Genomic DNA, 21,279 nt, shown 5'->3' on the forward strand with positions numbered 1-21,279 from the left:
GATTTTCTGTTTATCTGCCTGTCTACCTGCCTTGAGAGCATATGTCTGTTACCATGATAACTATCTCAGGATGTTGCTGTTCTCTTACCTCTTTATTGTGCATCTCTCCTTTATAAGATGATCCAATATTTATCTAGATGCACGGGCTAAAACAGGATTCAGGGAGGATACTTTTTAATTTGGTGCAATTCAATGTGATACAAGCCGATCCGATACAATTCTTTGTTTAATGTAGACATTAATTTGCCATTATAAATCAGAAAAAGCTGATTCTATAAAAGCGCTGCTACCATCAAAAATATATTTCATAAAAGTACTTGTACTTAATTGCTGTTCTGCAGGGCTTACATACAACCAGACTTTGTTCTACCTTTCAGTCCTTCTTATAAAATCCAAATCTCTGCCAAAACTTTGATGCTACATTTGGCAAAGCAATGGAAATCATGTTGGCAATGACGGACATATTGCGTTTTTAATTCGCTCACAATTCTACAGTAGCGTTTCTGTCAATCTCGCAAGAGTCTCCAGCGGCATAGCAGCTTTCGTTAACCAGTTCATAATTCACAGTATTATCATGACATCTATAGACAAGTCTTTTTTAAAAACCAAATCATGTGTTTGACACTGTATATTTATTTGTGTGCAGCTGAGGCTTTCAAGGAACTGAGGCCATTTTCAATTTACCGTGTGTATTGTCTTCAGTAATTAGGTGATGTGTATGAGGCTTACCATGTCTGTGTCGGAAACTGGACCAAAGCTGGTCACATAGATGTCAGTCTTCACTTCCGTTACTCGGTCTGTGTGGACAAAGAATGACATTTGTTGTGAAAAATCAGATTACATAAAAATGTATTACTACAAAATTGAGGTAACAGAGACAGACATATCTTGACATTTATTGCCTAATTACACTTCTGTCTGTTTAGCAAAAGTTTTATTGTACAGGACGTGAACACTGGACTTAAATTAGTCTTTAAACCATGACATGTAGATGGATTATTTTTGGAAATAGCTATACTGACTTTATAAGTAATTTGGTTGTATAATTATTATTATTATGAGCACTTTTTGGACTGTGTGCAGCAGACTTCTGGCATTCTCTCCCATTTATGTTCTCTTCAGAATCAACCATATCCTGTATTGGGTCTGATCATCCTCAGGTCAAAGTGGAGCTGTGAAGACCCATGAAAGTTTAGAGATAAGATCTCTAACATTGAATCAAACGTATGGGCTAAAATATTTGTCAAGCTGAGGTAAAACTGAAGGTTTGGGTGATAATCCTCAGCCTTTCATACAAGTAACAATGATATTCTGTTTATATGAGGCAATGCATTAAGGTAATTTTGTGGTCATAGGAGTTTGGGTCATATGTGTGCCATGCAAACGTCACTTTAATGACTCAATCATAGAGAAAATTATACTTTTCCTAATTTTATGTTGTTTTAACATGGCATCGATGTGCTCAGGATTGCTACTGAAGGATGGGTCAATGTGACCGAAAGCTTATATAGATTGAAAAATCATTCATGATGATATAGAAGGGAAAATAACAACATATAGTGTAGTAATGCATTAATTTCTGCAAACAATACAATTAGAGACAAAATCTACAGCTAGATTAAGATTAACAAATCTTTCGCCATTGTATGGTATGAATTATGTTATGATGAAGTCATTATGAAATGGCATTATTACAGTATTAAAAAGTTACCAGAGAGTGTGCAGGGCATGCATAGCCACTACTCCAATTTCGGTGTCCGAAGCTGCAGGAGGGAAGATGTTTACTGTCCAAACCCCCTAAGCTTCACTGTGTTTATCACTCTGTACTTACTGTCACTGAGGTATAAATACAGAGTGAGGAGCCACATTTCATCATGTGCGGACAGAGTATTGAGCTACCAAACAAATATGGCTCTGAGAGTGACCCCTGTGTATGGAGGCATGTAGCAGGAAAAATGTTGCAGTAATCTATCAGTCTCACAATGCCTTGGGTGCCACTGACATCATTTACTCTACATCTCACATTAAAAAAGATAAACTCCAAAGGATAAATTATGTGGGTTTTTTCTCAGTTCTCTTTCATGTCATTGGAGCTGTGAACGCGACCCATAATGCTCCTCCTACTCAATGAACAAAAAATTAAACTGGGAGCAATTCTCAAGACTATTGATACCCACACATCCAAACATGATTTTGCTAAGAAATGCACAATTTAACTTGATGAACAGAAGAGATTTTCACATACAAGGCAAATACATGTATTCCTCTTTAGTCCGTGTATGTTTAGGTCATTGGATTTTCTTTTCAGAAACGGGTATTAAAAAACAAAAAACTAATAGTTATTTGATTTTTCTTATAAAATAGAAAATTGAAAAACAAGCCATTTTCCTTTTTCGTGGTCAAAAAGGGATGAGCGGAATTTTAAAAATGGTTTCATTTTGATTTTCTATTTTGAATTACAATAAATAAAATCACTAGAAAACTGAAATGAAAAGAGGCCCGTTTTCTCATATTCTCACACCGGATGTGGTGGTTTTCAAAGCAAGAGCTCCAACTGTAAGATTGCCAGTCTGACTGCCATTGAGTGGTGTTACAGCCAGGGCAAGAGAAATTTATTTATTTATTTATTTTGAGCACAAGTGCGATCTTTCGTGGTGACAATCAATATAATATTCTTAACAAGTGCGAACGACATTATCATCAAAAACAGACTTTATGTGTGTGTCTGTCAGTGGGCGTGGTCTTCCTGAGGTCCTCTCTGGGCCGCACATGTTCCTGATCAAGCTCGTAATCTCCTGCTGCATTAAAGCTGTGACTCTTCTCAGACTGTTGTGTCTCAACCGTGGTTAAACACTCAGACACCTTCTTCTATTACTTTGTTTAGATCTTGTGATCTTGACAGACACAGACAGAAACATAAAGTCTGTTTTTGATGATAATGTTGTTCGCACTTGTTAAAAATATTCTATTGTCGCCAAGAAAGAACGCACTTGCTCTCAAAATAAATAAATAAATAAATTTCTCTTGCCCTGGTTGTAACAACACTCACTGGCAGAAGATACATGTTCCATATAAATTTCATTCATTCATTGAATGCATGTCCAATTTCTCTCACTAGGTTTTCCATTCTTTACAAACATTTGGCGTTCATTCACTCTGCATAAAACAACTCTGTAAAACCTCCCAGCCTCTTCTTCTTGTACAAAAATTTGGGAGGTTTTTAACATGGGTTCATGTTAATTAAATGTTGTGTATCTCAAGGACAGACTATGTCAAGCTGCTGTCAATGCAAATCGTTACAATAGACAGTTAAGAAATCGATGAGAGTCCTGACTGGACTGTAAAGGGTACTGAGAGCTTCATCATCAGAGTAAATTCAACTGTTTCACACAACTCTCAGCCACAGACACACCGTCCTTCTGTCAATGGAATTCTGACACTCATCCATGTGAGCCGCCCCTCTTACTTTAAAAATGGTGTTAAAAATAAGATGGACGCTCACCACTGGAGAAGCTTTTTTTTTTTTCAAAAGGTTCCTAACTGAGTGAAACGACCTGGAGGTATTTAAGTGGAGGCCTTGATAAAAGCTGGTGGAACTCTCTAAATGATAAGGGTAGGAGCTTCAGTGCTTCCTATCCTTATCTCCTTTAGGACAGGATACACCAGATTATCCTTAACGAAAAGAAAGGAGAAAATGCTGTCCCACAATTCATTGCGGCAGCAACATCAATGCGACGCAACATTGTATTTTCACCAGGGCAGACCCATATATATGCACGGAGCAGCTGTTTTATTCTACTGACACAATCCAAAGCTGATTTCTCCCCTTTCACATACACTGAACACTTTTATTTTTGCCCCCATTTTTCATGAGCTGAACTCAAAGATCTAAGACTTTTTCTATGTACACAAAAGGCTTATTTCTCTCAAATATTGTTCACAAATCTGTGTATTCAAAGTATTGGTGTAATCAAAGTATTGGTGGGGTCCGGGGGGCTGGACTGAAAACCAGTCAGTATCTGGTGTGACCACCATTTGCCTCACGCAGTGCAACACATCTCCTTCGCATAGAGTTGATCAGGTTGTTGATTGTGGCCTGTGGAATGTTGGTCCACTCCTCTTCAATGGCTGTGCGAAGTTGCTGGATATTGGCAGGACCTCGAACACGCTGTCGTATACGTCGATCCAGAGCATCCCAAACATGCTCAATGGGTGACATGTCCGGTGAGTATGCTGGCCATGCAAGAACTGGGATGTTTTCAGCTTCCAGGAATTGTGTACAGATCCTTGCAACATGGGGCCGTGCATTATCATGCTGCAACATGAGGTGATGGTCGTGGATGAACGGCACAACAATGGGCCTCAGGATCTCGTCACAGTATCTCTGTGCATTCAAAATGCCATCAATAAAATGCACCTGTCTTCGTTTTCCATAACATACGCCTGCCCATACCATAACCCCACCGCCTCCATGGGCCACTCGATCCACAACGTTGACATCAGCAAACCGCTCACCCACACGACACCATACACGCTGTCTGCCATCTGCCCTGTACAGTGAAAACCGGGATTCATCCGTGAAGACGACACCTCTCCAAAGTGCCAAACGCCATCGAATGTGAGCATTTGCCCACTCAAGTCGTTCACGACGACGAACTGCAGTCAGGTCGAGACCCTGATGAGGACGACGAGCATGCAGATGAGCTTCCCTGAGACGGTTTCTGACAGTTTTTGCAGAAATTCTTTGGTTATGCAAACTGATTGTTGCAGCAGCTGTCCGGGTGGCTGGTCTCAGACGATCTTGGAGGTGAAGATGCTGGATATGGAGGTCCTGGGCTGGTGTGGTTACACGTGGTCTGCGGTTGTGAGGCCGGTTGAATGTACTGCCAAATTCTCTGAAACGCCTTTGGAGACGGCTCATGGTAGAGAAATGAACATTCAATTCACGGGCAACAGCTCCGGTGAACATTCCTGCAGTCAGAATGCCAATTGCATGCTCCCTCAACTTGCGACAGCTGTGGCATTGTGCTGTGTGATAAAACTGCACATTTCAGAGTGGCCTTTTATTGTGGCCAGCCTAAGGCACACCTGTGCAATAATCTGTCTAATCAGCATCTTGATATGCCACACCTGTGAGGTGGATGGATTATCTCGGCAAAGGAAAAGTGCTCACTAACACTGATTTAGACAGATTTGTGAACAATATTTGAGAGAAATAAGCCTTTTGTGTACGTAGAAAAAGTCTTAGATCTTTGAGTTCAGCTCATGAAAAACGGGGGCAAAAACAAAAGTGTTGCGTTTATAATTTTGTTCAGTGTATGTGCAGTCAGGGGTCATGTTGAACAACAAACATATTAAACTTATAGTACACTATCAGCATAAAAGAAACATTTATGATGTTTCACTAAATTCCCCCCCATTGAACAAAGAACCAATAATTACAATAACAAAATAAAAAACAAGAATCTATATTGAAAAAACGAGGAAGCTATTGATAGTACACAGGCTATAATATTTCATGGTGCCCTACAGCATGTTTTTCTTTTTAAAAATGAGATTGTGTATGCAATGAGAGGAAATCATTAAGTTGTTTAGTTAAATTAACTATTGACAAATATTTTTAAATATTTTTGATTCGGCCCTTGACCTCAGCTCTTAATTTTTGAGTGGGCCATATTTCACTATGATGAATATTCCTGCCAGTTTGAATCATTTTTGTAACATCTCACGTTACATTATCTGTACATATCCAAATATCCAATGTATTCAGGTAAAACACTAGTTTCTAGACTAAGCTCTTCAGGTCCTTCATTGATCACCTGTCATAAACAATACATGCAGAAGGGGATTAATACATAGAGGATGCTTTTTGCTTTAATGAGACTCAAACTTCTTTTGTTCAAGTTTCATTGAGAATACTGCTTTCCCATCTAAGGTCTGCAGAGATTTTACTGCAGAGACATTTATTGCCATTTTTTCAACTGGTTTCCCAACAGCTCAAGAAGTGGTTTACAATCCGTTACATCTCCCCAAACCGTTGATCGTCTTTTTAGTTTTCCAAATGTGAAGCTGAATGTTATGATCTCTACACCGACAACGTTGGACATGTCCCTCATATATGTTGATTCATCTGATTTTGACACGAGGCCTGAAACCACTGTCATCAGCAAATTTTGATATTTTCACTGAGTCATCATGAGCGAAAAGGCAGCCGTCTTGCGAAGCCCCAGCTTTAATTTATAGGTCACTTTGAAAGAATGTTGTAAATTTGAACAACTCGGTTCATGTCCAACACAAAGTCTTTATTGATCTGATTACAGGTTCTCAGTTTCTGCCAATCCAGAACTGGTGTATTTGTGTAATGAGGCTCAGTATGTAAGTGAACTATAAATCATACAGCCACTATAACCTCTCAAGCGGTTTCCCTAGTCCACCATATACCTCTGTTGTTAACAGCACCAGGTATACTTAGGGGGCACTTTATTAGGTTGGATTTGATTCTCCCTTACAAAGTAGTAATGTTCTGCTTTTGCTAGCTTTGCCTGAAATGTGTGAATTTTAGTTATAGGATTTTTGCCAAGGTTACGGTTAAAGGTGAGGTTGTACTGGACTATAATAGGCCTATGTTGATAGGTGTTTTTCTAATTTTCATCTTTTACATATACATGCACGAGTGGGACACCTCTTTATATAATGTAGTCCAGTAAAACACCATCACTAACCATGACCTCAGTGCTCAAACATTTACAACATTTTTTTTTTTTTTACAAAATTAGTATTAGTATTAGTATTTAGTGCCTGTGCTCCTCAGTCTTCGTAGTCAGTTTGTCTGTTTTGTTCTTGCTCTTGCTTGGTTAAGCTCGTTGTCCCAGTTCCTGGGTTTCTGCCTGCTTTTTCTGAGTTTGAGTTTTGGATCGTCTGAGTTTATTTCAGCTGCCTGCCTGATGATCTTCCAACAGAGATTTTAAGCCAGTCTTTTAGATTAAATGTTTTTTAAGTGTTTTGCACTTACCGACCCTGTCTGATGCCTTTTTTTGGGTCCTGTAAACTGCTAAAACCCAACAAATACTTATTTTTTTCCATCATCTATGAGAAGCATTAAGTAAGTAAGTAACTCACAGACGCAGACTGAGGCTACATAGTCTGCCTCAGAATTAAGCCATTGCCTCGGGGCACATTTTGTCACTAACTTTTAGAGGTGACATATTATGCTCATATTCAGGTTCATACTTTTAATTTGGGTTACCACTTGAAAATGCTCTAATGTTCAGAAAAGGCATCAGTTTTCTCATACTGCCCATTCCTGCAGCTCTTCTTTTCACCCTCTGTCTTAAACGCCTTGAATTCCCCTCCTCAAGATCAACTCTAGTCTGCTCTGATTGGCCAGCTGGCTTAGTCTGTTGTGATTGGTCAAACGTGTAGGAAATGTCATGCCCCTTCACCAGAAAAGTGGAGATTTCTAGATTGCAGGCAGGGTTACCCCAAAAGAGTCCAACTTTGACATAATGGGAGAGAAATCTGAACCTGTTGTTCAGAGCCAGGCTGTAGGGGTTTAGCCAGCTCACCAAAAAACGGCAGGGTTGGCTTTTTTCACAATTTATGGGCTGGCAGGCTCCACAGATACATAGATTTATGTGCAAAAACACTGAAAAAGTGATTTTTGCTTAATATGTCACCTTTGATGTGCAACTTAAAATGTCTTTGCCTACATTTTTTCACACCTACAAAACTTTTTTTTATTTTTTAAGTTCACCTCCATCAACTATCATTCTTCAATGGAGCTCTACTAAACATACATGCCTTAAATTCAAATAACTTATCTTGTCGTCCGGTGAGGCTCTCAAAAGCTTTGTCTAGTCGGAGAAAATACATTTTGACATAAGAGTGATGTCATCTGCATTATGTCCGTAGTCGTAGGTACATCAGATTTATAACAGAGAGCCTGATTTACAAGCTGCAGGTGAGGAGTTTGTGTAATGTGTGTGATGAAAGATTTTAACAACTTGCATTGTGAGAAATGTAGGTATGTTTTAGGACTTGTACTAGGGAATGATAATAATTTTTTTCTCATGCATCCCCAAACTTTACAAGGTGCAGTTGTAAGGAGAGGATGCACATACACAAGTCTGTGTATAATCTTCCCTGTCTTACCTCCAAGGCCAGGTCTCAGCCTGTTGTCATATCCATCCAGCAGACTGTCCAGGATCTTAGTGAAGGTTGTGATGTCTTTGGAGTTACGTGTTGAATTGGAATCTGCTTTTGACCTAAAAGAGAAATGTGTGACATACATACAGAAAAAGAAAAAAAGAGAGCTCTTCATCGGCTGCAAAAATAGACTTAGATGACTTACCAAGAATTACAGGTAAAGGCACATCTTTATAATCACCAGTAATATCAATCTTAAAACTAATCAACTTTTTCTCTTACCTCTTAAATACTCAGTCAATATAAAAATGTAAAAAAAATAAATAAATAAATAAATATATATATATATAATATATATATATATATATATATATATATATATATATATATATATATATATATGTATATATATATATTTATTTTCTTTGTTTTTCTTTTTCTACTGGTCATTATGATGACGTTAGCAAAAAGAGGTATGTTGGAGCCATGTCTGGTTTGATTGACATGCCTGGTCTGGATTGATTGACAAGATGTTTGGACCATGCAGGTCCGGAGGGTCATTTACCAGTTAACTAGTGTCGCATGCACGTGTTTTTATGAAGTTGTTATGATAACTTTTTACGATGAATTTTCAAGAGCACGTTTTAATACCTTTTCTGTTCACTATAGTTGTTTTCTTCAGTTAGTTGTACTAATGACCCTGAAGATATCTGATATCCAGTTTTTGGGTAAGTAAATGTTTATTTTCTTATACTAATGCACTTCATGCAGTTTTAGCATCAAGTAACATTTGTGCAAAGCATCCTGAAAGATGGTGTGTGTTTTCCTAGGTGTTTTGGCCAGAGAACTGGAGACAATTAGCATCACAACTAATATCACACCTAATGCAAATCACATACATAACTTGTTAACCAAGCAAGAACTACCATTAGCTGATGGCTTGGCTTTCTATGCTAACATTACCTGGCCCCACCAGGCTGGTAACCTGTGACTCTGGCAGTGTTAATGTAAAGGATGGGAAAATGGCATCTATTGAAAGTTGAATGAAAACTGACACCCCTTTATTTAAATTTTTTTTAATTTTATAAATCTAAACACTTACAAAATCAACAACTACTTTAGGATTAAGTCTTCTTTCTTTAATACATTTTATTTGAATGTTGTTACCTTTTTGTGACAGCATGTGTCACTGTGGTATAGTAGGGAAACTCCCAAGTTAAGGCCGCATTGACCATGATCGTGGCAGAATAAATATGGTGATCGAGTTGATAACACATTAAATCCATGTCTGTTCCTTACTGCTCTATAAGTACGTAAAATGTGGCATAAAACATCTAAGAATGGGTCGACATAATCCCTGAAGGTCAGATAAGTCTTTTGGCTAGTATCGTAGACAGTATCAGTATTCTAAGACATCATTTGCATGTTGTTTTGTTGAGTGTATCTCCGGTGCTAGCATTAGCATTTCGTGGATGATTTCAGTGTGTGGCTCGGCACGGAGGTGACTGTAAAAATATGTGAGGCCCAATCATAATGTTATTGTTGTTTTATCCACGTGTATATCCTGAAGGTAACGAAGTAACTTAGTGAAAGAAAAGTATGAAGCTATTTCAATGTAAACGAACTGAAGTTGTTTTATAATTGTTATGTATTTAATATTTCAGCTATGCAGCAGCATTTCGTTTTTTGCTGCTAAGAAAAGTATTATTATTGCTCAGTTTCTGGTAGTTTAAATTTCCTTTAGGTGATGATGAAAGGCAAAGGTAGCTGAATATGAAGAGAAAGCATTAGGCCCCATGTGTAATGTTATTATGATTTCAATACTTCTCTAGAATATGACTTTTCTTTTTTAATAAAAACTAAGATAGATGTTGAATAACTCTGTGTTTTACAGGAAAATAAATATCAAACATGTGCTATGATCATTACACTTGTCAGTTGTCCTGCAGCCAAACACCAACAAAATCTGTACTCAATGTATTATTAACAACAATATGTTATGCTGTGTATGCAAAGATTTGGACATGCCAACAATTAAATACCCACAGACAACACTGAAAAAAATGTAATAAATGGATGGACATAATAATGTAGTATCCAATATACCTTACCACTGTCACTGGACAAGTGTGCAAAATAAAAACTAGGAGGCTCCAGTGCAACACAAGAGATGTGCTCCAGATCATTCCTGGTGCAGTGGATGAGACATCTCGTACTGCTCTTCCTTGAAGGGGCTGGTTGAAGAAGGGGATAAGCCTCTTCCACTTCAGACCACCCTTATAAGTAGATTTGAATACAAACAACACCTAGGCTGTTCCCCATGATGTCTGTAGCTCTATTTGCCTCCCCTGGATGCAGCTATGCACAGGGATCAAGAGCATCGCTGCATGAGAAAAGCATTGTAATATTGAACAATTCATCATATTTTGGGCCATAAAGACAAAGGCAGAAGACGCAGCCCTCTTATTAGATGAGCTCCTCAGTAATCTTTTTCTTTGATAAGTTGTAGAAAATGTTTGTTGCCCCATTTTACATCAAATAGCAATATAAATGTGACTAATTCTTATGTACAGTGTGGGTGCACATGACATGGTGGTTCCCACCATACAAACTTCACTAATAAGGACTAAACCTCTCAGTTAGGAATAACAATGTTTATTTAGGCGTACGAATATTGAGATGATGTACAAGAGAAAAGGAAGGGGGTGGGGAACGGGATGAAAGGTCAAGGGATAAAATTACGAGGGGTCAAATGAATGCCGTTCTAGGAGAGGAACTGATGCCATAGTTTGAGCTCCATCTTGCAGGCGCTGTCGAGCGAGACGTGGTTATGGAGGGATGGAACTGAGGCTGCGATGGTGAGGTGTGACAGGAAGGAACAACCTTGGAGGATGACTCGGATGGTGTAGTTGAGGTGGCCTAGCAGTGAAATGCTTTTTTGTGCAGCTATGGGCCAGGAAGAAGTTAGAAATTAAGAGAGCGATCTGCTGAATTTATTGTTGACCAGGGATGCTCGGAGGGAGGATGAGTCAAGGTTGATCCCGAGAAATTCTAGGTGTGCTGGGTCCTACTGTCTTTTCCGTAGAGAGAGGAACACCGAGTTCTTCGAATACTGCTGTAAGCGTGGTGAGGAGTTTGTGGTTGTTGGTTAGCATCCAGCATAGAGCTTCGAACAGGGAGTCGATTTTTGGGCTGCTCTTGTACTTGAAAGTCAAGCACACAGTGAAGTAGTTTGCGCCCTTCCGGAGGATGCCGGAAAGATGCCAGTAATCAGGGTGAATGGGGAGGACCTTGAAGGCGCTGGTGATGTCTGCTTTGGATCGCCAGGCTCCTTGGCCTGCGAGATAAATGAGGATGGTGGCATGGTCTATGGTTGTGTATTGCATGGAGAAGTCTGGGCTGGGGATGAGGCTATTAATGCTTGGAAGGGGGAACCATGGGGCACTGAAAGTTCTATAATGGCTCTCTTTTTTCCTGAGTAGCAGGTAGACCTGACGTGGGCACCCAGCAGAAGGAGCAGTTGTGTAAGAAGCGGCAGGTCGAGATACTGCAAAGAATGTTGTTAAAATTCTTGCAGACCATCCTCCCGCCCTGGTAGAGGACTGGTCTTCCTCTTTTGTCTAACCTTTTGGGAAGCGGGCCTAGAATGGACCCACATCCCATCGAAGGTTTGGGGGTAATGTATGGAGGGGTGCTGCGGGGTTTGTGCTAACTGAAACGGCTGGGGTTCTGGTGTATGGAGGTGACGTGCGAGGAAGGGGAGTTGTGAGGGTGTATACTGAAGCTGGGTGGAATGGAGCGATGCACTGGTTGCAACTTACGGCGGTTGGGGCTGCGAAGACCTGGCAGTATAGTTCGGGGTCAAGGTTTCCCCAGAATGTACCTTGATTGAACTGCTGTATGCGTCTTGCTGCTTGGGAAGTGAAGTGGTACGTGTAGAAACCGTTGCCCCCGAATCGCAAGGCCATGTCGAGGATGCGGGACAAATAATTATCCAGTTCTGACCTGAGATCGGGGAAGGTGGCGCAGGTGATGTCTCTATACAGGTAGAAGGATAAGGCGAATTTGACCAATGTAAGTTCTTTTGAGAGGGAAGGGAGTGTTTGTTTCAGTTCTATGGGTCCAAAAATGGTTTGCAGTTCCCTGGGGATGTGGATATGCAGATGGGTTTATTAGAAGGGCAAGGTCAATGTAATTACCGCCGAGGATCAGTTGTCTGATTGAGGATGAGATGGGGGATGGTCTGGCTGGGGCGACTGGGCACACAGGAGGTGTTGCTGAGGAAGATACGTGGGGAAGCTAGGATAGGCTATGGGTGGAGCTGGATTGACGATAACTGCGTTGAGTGAAGGATAAGAGGTATCAACAACATTTGGGATATGGGGAGGGGGTAGGTGAGGGGGATAAGGGAGGGGGAAAAGAAGGTAGAGTGGGAGATGGAGGATAATAGCTTGTTGAACTGCTGAGGGCTGTAGGGGCAGCCTTAGTGTATGGAATGGCTGTAGAATAGGTGGTGGGAGCCGGCGTGGCTGCATCAGAAGGGTTAGGAAGGGCGGAAAGAGAAGAGGAAAGGATGCTGGGATGGAGGGACGCATTTGCTCGGGAGGTTTGTGACTGAGGAAAAACGAAATCGGGAAGAGGCTGGTGTGAGGGGGGGAGGGTTTCAAGATCTCAAGATGGTTTATTTTGTCATATGCACAACAATAACAGAAGCAGTCGTTGGCAATGAAATTCTTTTGTCTCAGGCTCCTTCAACAGTGCAATTTAAAAGAAAAAAATATAAAATGAAAAATATAGGAGAATACAAGAAAAGAGAGCTGAGACCTAAATAAACCACAAAGTAGTAAGACAGGTGTAACATGAATATAAAGTAAGATGTAGAATAAATTAAATGTAAATGAAATATAATACTGTACATGGAATAAGTAGAATGAAGTAAAAATATAGTAATAAATGTGAATGAAATATAATACTGTACATGGAATATAAAAATGTAAAATAAGAATATTTATGAATAATATGTACAGATGTAAAGAGTTGAGTGAATATGTATAAATAAATAAATAGATGCAGCATAAACAGGTGTGAATTGTAAACAGGCATTTTTAAACAGATGTCGACTGTTAGAAAGTTTCATAGTGGTTAGCTAAGTAGCTCAGGAGTTCAACAGTCTCATGGCCTGTGGGATGAAACTGTCCCTGAGTCTAGTGGTGCGAGACCGGATGCTGCGGTAGCGTCTACCAGACGGCAGCAGCTGGAACAGTGTGTTGCTGGGGTGATGAGGGTCTTTAATAATCCTGTCAGTCTTCTTCCTGCACCGCTGAGTGTAGAGGTCCTCCATGGATGGCAGCTCCATCCTGGTGATGTGCTGGGCAGTTTTCACCACCCTCTGTTAAGTCTTACGGTTGAGGGCGGAGCAACTGCCGTACCAGGTGGTGATGCAGCCAGTCAGGATACTCTCTATGGTGCACCTGTAGAAGTTGCAGAGTATCCTGGAGTCCATGTTGAACCTCCTCAGCCTGCGGAGGGAAAAAGGGCCGCTGTCTTGCCGACTTTGTGATGGCGTTGGTGTGGTGAGTCCAGCTCAGGTCCTCGCTGATGTGGACCCCAAGGAACGTGAAGCTGCTGACTCTCTCTACTGTCGTTCCGTTGATGGTGATGGGGGTGTGTCCTATTCCCTTTCGCTTCCTGTAGTCCACAGACGGCTCCTTCGTTTTGCTGACGTGGAGATGGAGGTTGTTGTCCTGGCACCAAGATGTCAGGATTCTGACCTCCTCTCTGTATGCCGCCTCGTCGCCGTCTGTGATCAGGCCGATAACGGTTGTGTTGTCAGCAAACTTTGCGATGGTGTTGGAGCTCTGTGTGGCCATGCAGTCATGGGTGAACAGGGAGTAGAGGAGAGGGCTGAGCACGCAGCCCTGGGGTGCGCCGGTGTTGAGAGTCAGGGTGGATGATGTGATGTTTCCTATCCGCACTGGCTAGAGTCTGCCTGTCAGGAAGCTCAGGATCGAGTCACAGAGGGCGGTGTTGAGCCCGAGGTCCCTGAGCTTCACGGCTAGCTTGAAGGGCACAATGGTGTTGAATCCGAACTGTAGTCATTGAACAGCATTCTGACATATGTGTCCCTCTGATCCAGGTGGGAGAGGGCAGTGTGGAGGGTGAGGGCAATGGCATCGTCTGTGGACCTGTTTGCCCTGTATGCAAATTGCAGGGGGTCCAGTGAATCAGGGAGGGAGGAGGTGATGAATGATTTGACTAACCGCTCAAAGCACTTAATGAAGATGGAGGTGAGTGCTACTGGGCAGTAGTCGTTAAGGCAGGATGTTTTTGATTTCTTGGGGATGGGGACGATGGTGGACTTTTTGAGACATGTGGGGACAACAGACTGGAGCAGTGACGTGTTGAAAATATCTGTAAACACACCTGCCAGCTGATCTGCACACACCCTGAGAGCTCGGCCAGGGATGCCATCAGGTCCAGGGGCCTTGTGTGGATTAATCCTTTCGAAGGATTTGCACACATCTGCCCTAGTTATTACTAGTGGGCAGGGGTCCTGGTCCTTCTTTACTTCCTCAGCCGGGGAGTAGCTCTCAAAACATGCAAAAAAGATGTTAAGATCATCTGGAAGAGATGGAGACACTTCCTCAGTCACGCTCATTGTCCATTTACAGTCTGTTATTGTTCTTAGTCCGGTCCACGTGTCTTGAGTTGGAGCCCTGGAAGTTAGTCTCCACTCTGTCTCTGTATTGTCTCTTATTGTCTCTTACCACTGTTAATAGCTCTCCGGAGCGCATACCTGGACTTACTGTACTCCTCCAAATCACCTGAGTTGAAGGCGGCAGTCCGTACCTTAAGTTTGGCTCGGACTTCTCCATTAACACAGGGCTTCTGATTCGGGAATGTCCGTACAGTAATCCACGGCACGACGTCATCAATGCATTTGCCGATGTAGCAAATCACAGAGTCCGTGTGTGTTTAAATTGTCGTCCTTAAACACATCCCACTCCGTAGTAGGTTTGAGGAGGATCTGATACAACCTGGCCCATGAGAAGGGCTGCAGTGGAAGGCTGGACATCGCGGGGAGGATATTGGTCCACCATGCCTCTCCAACAGCACTTCCGGGAATATTTAGCGGCGAGGAACGGCTGGATTGTTGCCGAATCGAGCCCGTGTCGCAGTTGCTTTGTCTGTCGTGCCGGGTCCTAGAGCGAGACGGGGAGACAGGATTTTCCTCTGCTGCTCGGATGTGACGGACCGACAACATTTGAGATGTGGGAGTATGAATGCCATGGGCTTCCAGGACTGTGGACAACAGAGATGGGGGAGCTCCTGGATCATCATCAAATAGATGCTGTCTGAAGGGTTAAGGTGGAGTTTGTTGTCCATGCTTGTCCAAAGGTTAGTTTGTTTTGCCACTGTGTCACTAGTCATGTGAGAACTGAGTCAAAGAGGGAGGAAACGGAACAAGAGAATTTAAGTACTTTCCGTGCAGAAATGAGGTGCGTTTGAGGCGCGGTCCCTGTTCCCGGACTTAGTTATTAAACTTCATATGTTACTTTACTTCAACAACGAAATTAACAACAGTTGCAACAAATAGCCTACAAACACATACACAAACTTAATATTAACACTCACATAGCACTAAACAATACTTCAGTCATTTGACCGGCAGAATACACATGAATCTGTACTTGTGCTCTAGAGGTTTCAAATTAACTACTGCTGATCTGCTGGCTCTCAGGAACAAGCAGCACATTAAAAACCTCTACAGTATTGTTTCATGATGGTAAATAATTTTTAACCCAACAACAAAATTTGTCACAGCTAATAGTTAGCAACACAATGTTGGTACGTTTAACTGTAAGTGGTTACACACAGTTGAAATTAGACAGAAATTTCACTAAAAATTACATTAAAAGGTTATTTATTATATGTAATATTTGCCAAATGTGGACATGTCTACAATTAGATTCTAAGAGTACTTTAATACGAAGCTGTGCAGTTTACCTTAAAGTACAGAACCTACTTTTGTTAGCAGCAACTTCACTGTGCTCTGCTCTGCTAGGAGCCTGGCACAGTTGAAGCAGTCAGCATTAATGGCAGAGGAAGTTGTTGAGTCCACGGTTTGTCAGTTTGATCCCATCCTCTTTTCCAAATATGGTCACTTCCGGTTGAAAATTCCTGACTCAAGGCTTCAAAACGGTATGCCACCAACCAACGGATGACGCCAGCCGCTGGGGTGCCACTGGGTTCCAATCTTAAGCTCCGAGGCAACAGTGCAAACCCCTGAGCACCCCTTAATGGAACTGCAACACTAAATCACATACTTTTGACCTATGATGTAGGAATAATCAAGTGGCATAGTAAACCATTAATGAATAATTAAATTAATAAAAAAGTTAAATGGATAATGGGATAATTAATTTCAAAACGTTGCTTGATTTATTCTGAAACGGATGGAACACAGATTAAACCCTGATGAGCAAAATGTAATTGTAAAGTAATAACCTAAATGTCACAATATAGCCTCCATGTTTTTATGTGTTTCTGCAGATTTTCTTTAACAATTTAATCTTGAGAAATTGCAGAGTAACACATTTATGAATCTGTTAATATATGTGATGCACTGGATGCAGATAATTTCCACAGTGGAGAAAAAACGACCAAAAGTTTTTACTCTTTTTTGTTAATGTAATAAATAACCTGGATAACCAATTCCCATAGAATGTTAGGCATGTTTTCTGTTTGACAAACGGAATCTTTTTCATTTAGAAATGATCACACTATAACGTTAACATGAATGGATTAGGAATTCCACTTTCCATTCACATGTTAACCCAACAATCTATTTAATCCAATACCGCGATGGTGTCAAATTCTAAAGTGTGTATAAATGAACTGATGCTTTGTAAATTGTTGACAGAGCCGAATATATCAAAACATCATATCAAAACTTAAGAAACTAAAGATAATATTGAGTTCACTGTAATATGTTTCTGATAGGCAAACAATCATTAAAATGTTAAATTTGTCGACGAGGTCTGGCGTTGCGCGTTCACGCTGGAGTTCGGGTGTATACAGCACCCATTAAGAAAGGTTGTGTGCTAATATATTGTCATGTTTACAAGGTCCATTATTGTAGTAGCAGTGTACCTTTAGTATCTTATTACCACTGGCTTAGAAAACACCCCGTTTAACAGCCGGTGAACAGAGAAGCCACAGAGTCGTGCCACTGCCTTTGTGCGCCCGGTCCGTGTGACCGTCGGAGCGATATTATTTCATCTGTTCGTCTGACTGATAAAAAAAATACAGCTTACCTTGTCTGCCACAGTACGATCAAAAAAACCAGTACAGATGTGGAGTGGGAGCTCCATCGTCCTCTCATTGCTGATGCCTGCGAACAAGACCGGGAACGCGTTCAGAGCGCTCGGAGTGGCACACGGCACATTACAGCTGTAGCAATTGAATGGAGCCCACACAGAAAACCCGACTCCATAAAGATCCCACTGGTTGAGCCTCTTCACACTGGCGACCTGTTCATTAAGTTAATCTGAGATTGCATGAAGCCTGAAAACTGAGCTTCTTGCACAGCCTTTTGTTTTGTAAAAATGTGTCCAATTAAGTGTGACTTGACCCTACCTGAGACGCGACAGGTGTCCCCGGGGGTCGCCAAGAGAGACTGGACGGAGACACGACACAGTGGACACGAACAAAAAAATGCGAGAAGTGGTTTATTCCAGAGAAAGGGAGTCACTGTCCGTCCATTATGTTAACTCCTCCAACAGGGTCCCCGCAACTGAACCACAGACTAACCTGAGAGCAGACTGTGCAGAAAGCTGCGCTCTTGCACCTCACACTGACAAATGAAACGCATCCCTACCGGCGGAGGGATGCGTTTCATTTCCTGATGATGAGATATTCATTTGAGCGCACGACTGCTCACGACGAATTGAAACCACACAAGTTGCATAAAAGCCAGGGGAATGACACAAATGGGTGCTCTTACTGTTCCTGATAATGCTATTTCAATAAATGTCGACTTGGTTCCTTATGGAACTGTCAGGCTATTGTTTGCGCTGGCAGGCTTTAGATCATTTTATGCATTGGGGACATGACATTGTTTCAGTTTCCCAAAGGCTTAAAAAGCTTTGTATGGGCTCAAAATGTAAACCAACCAACATAAACTGCCACCCAAAACTGACCACAATTCAGAAATATGACAAAGCACTGCAATGGTGAGATGCAAAGAAACATGATTACTTAAAACCACACTGACTATGCTTTGATGAGCAATTGTCACATTTTGTTTCTCACAGTTTGTCATTTGTGTTTATCAAATTTTTTTTGCCTGTCTCAGTTTCACCATTACAGTAAACTAATGCTGTGCCTGTTCAAAACTTGCATGTTATCTCATTAATAGTTCAACATTTTACCCAATCATTTAATCATTAGCCCCCCAACTGACATTGGGCGACACCCTGGACAGGTCACCATCAGTTACGTGGATGTGACATCCCAGCCCTAACCGACTGTAATTTAAAGGTTCTATATTAAGATATACGAGATTTTAAATATTAAAGGTGATATATTATGCTCATATTCAGGTTCAAAACTTTTAATTTGGGTTACCACTTGAAAAGGTTTACATGCTCTAATGTTGAGAAAAGGCATCAGTGTTCTCATACTGTCAATTGCAGCTCCTCTTTCCACACTCTGTCTAAAACGCCTGGATTTCATTTAGCCCCTCCTCCCGATAAACCCATAGTCTGCTCTGATTGGTCAGTTGGCCCAGTCTGTTTTGATTGGTCAACCGATTTCAAAATGTGTAGGAAATTTCACCCCCCCCTCACCAGAAAAGTGGAGATTCTCAGATTGCAGTCGTGGCTACCGCAAAAGATTCCGGCTGTGACATCACAGTGGGAGACAAATCTGAACCAGTTGTTTAGAGCCAGGCTGTACAGTTTAACGAGCTCACAACAAAGTGACAGGATGGTCTTTTTTTCACAGTTTGTGGGCTGGCAGGCACCGCAGATACATGTATGTGCACAAACACTGAAAAAGTGATTTTTGCATAATATGTCACCTTTAACATAGAAAAAGCAGGGAAGTGATCCCGGGCTGCAGACCCTCAGGGGCCCCAAAAGGCCCAGCTATCTGTAGGTTGTGTGTAATTCAGTCAATAGAAATTAACGAGACTGTCCTCCACCAAGAAATAACCACATAAGTAATTTTTCAAGCAGCTGAAACTGTTAGAACAGGTATTAAAAACCACAGACGTTTAGCTGTCTTTATGTACACGGCACTAGAGGTCAGCGGTAGACATACTGTAGACCTGGTAAGTCCATCAAGTATGTGAATTTCAATGGATTTACTCATATACTGTAAAGTAATCAAGCTGATTCTCTGATGCCTCACCCTTACATTTACAAGCTCATCAACCATACATTGAAAAAAATCCATGGAGACGCTAATTTAGGAAACAGCGATTTGGTCGTATTGGAGCACATACAGCATAGTTTGTCGTATGAGTTGGAGGACTTGTTGAAATATACACCTTTGACAAACATTATCAAATAAGACGGCTGCCTGTTTTTAGGCCCACTGAAACGCGGTGCATATTATACTTCATTGTCTCAAACTGAAAACCTACAACACACAGAACATCTAGGCGCACAACTACACTGGCACTGACCAATACTACTGGTAGTAAAACGCCACAAACAAACATCATATCATGTTGACTGTGTGATGCAATCCAACTTGCTATGTTCGACAAGTAGGTTGCATAGATTTACTAATAATACCTAGATACCGGATGTCGCCCAGACAAGATGGCGGCGCCATTCATTTCAACAGGAGTTGCTCACTCAAAAAGTTGCCTTGCTTCCGCGTTGCTTCTGGGATATGCGGCTCATAGATCCTGTGCAATAGCATTTCTCCCATCGTGCCTCTGGGTTATGAGGACGAGTGAACCGCGTTCTGGACATCTGATCTGTGCGTTCATGAATGCTATGCTACATCCAGCTACATCCTATGCTAGCAGACTTCACGGATGTATAATCAGACTTCTATGGGACTGGCCCTGGACATGAATCCACGGCTGTGTCTACACTGATGGCAACAGTGACCGACAACAAAGTTCATGTGAAAAGTAAATTCATATTAAATCGCTAAAATCGTTGGTTGATTCGTGTTAAATATTCACCAGGGAAAACGAGTCATTGGATTCTCCACCACAAACCATAACCAGCCAAGAAGATTTCATTCTGTCTCTCGGCCATTTTTATTGAAACACTGATGGTGTGTGTGTGCATGTGTATGTGTGTGTGTGTGTGTGTTTGTGACATAACTACAACGTAGTGGATAAAGTTATTACTGGGGCTTTACAAATAAGTTCTTAACCTGGTTATATTGAACAGTATATATGTATGACATGTCGTGTAGTGCTGATAGATTTCATGGTTCTCCGCAGCTGAGCCATGAGCTGAGTCCATGATTTATTATACACACATGTAGTTTGGCCAATAGACAAGCTGATGAGGATGTAACATGTTTGTTTACTGTATGTGGACTGAACTACAGCAATTATGATCTGTGTTTATAATGGAACATTACTAACTTGCGTTAGTAATGTTGCTTTCCTGTATGTGAAGGTTGTTTTTGTTTCCCGTTGCAAAGGTGATTGGAAAATGGTAACAGGCGGGGAAGTGGAAGGGAAGGAGAGGGTACATGAGGGTGTGACACACGTTGCCAATGGCCTGCTTACACCAACAGCCTACATCCACGCACGCACCCGCGCACGCACGCATGCACACACACACACACACACACACACACACACACACACATGCTTGCCGTGCCTTTTGTAGTGTTTGTGTTCAGGTCAGTGTGACTGTGTCTGTGACTAAGCTTTTTCAATTGATGCCTGGACCCACACTGTGACCCTTTGTGAACAATTCTGACCTAACGAAGCGAGAGGAAATGCTGTCCATAGTCATCACTCCATGTGCTGCTACAAGAGATCACATCTGTCAACACGCTGGCAGTCCTTCCAATCAAAATGACTTATGTCCCATTTTATAACCACTGGCAACAGACCCTATGGGTGGCAAAGTTGCCCCATTATTCTGTTTT

At 41.5% G+C, this 21,279-nt stretch overlaps 1 protein-coding gene across 1 annotated transcript in view; it reads right to left on the reverse strand.

The window, feature by feature from the left end:
- gabra2a (gamma-aminobutyric acid type A receptor subunit alpha2a) overlaps positions 1–17,895 on the reverse strand; it is a 48,913-nt gene extending 31,018 nt beyond the window's left edge. The window contains exons 1-4 of the mRNA XM_035609561.2: positions 17,785–17,895; positions 17,463–17,539; positions 8,152–8,264; positions 730–797 (exon numbers count right to left, since the gene is read on the reverse strand). Of these exons, the coding sequence (XP_035465454.1) occupies positions 730–797; positions 8,152–8,264; positions 17,463–17,530 (249 nt within the window). The 5' untranslated portion in view covers positions 17,531–17,539; positions 17,785–17,895. The remainder of the gene's footprint in view (positions 1–729; positions 798–8,151; positions 8,265–17,462; positions 17,540–17,784) is intronic.
- Between the last annotated feature and the right edge of the window lie 3,384 nt (positions 17,896–21,279).

The sequence above is a fragment of the Scophthalmus maximus genome, chromosome 15 (assembly GCF_022379125.1).
Source record: "Scophthalmus maximus strain ysfricsl-2021 chromosome 15, ASM2237912v1, whole genome shotgun sequence".
Taxonomy (NCBI): domain Eukaryota; kingdom Metazoa; phylum Chordata; class Actinopteri; order Pleuronectiformes; family Scophthalmidae; genus Scophthalmus; species Scophthalmus maximus.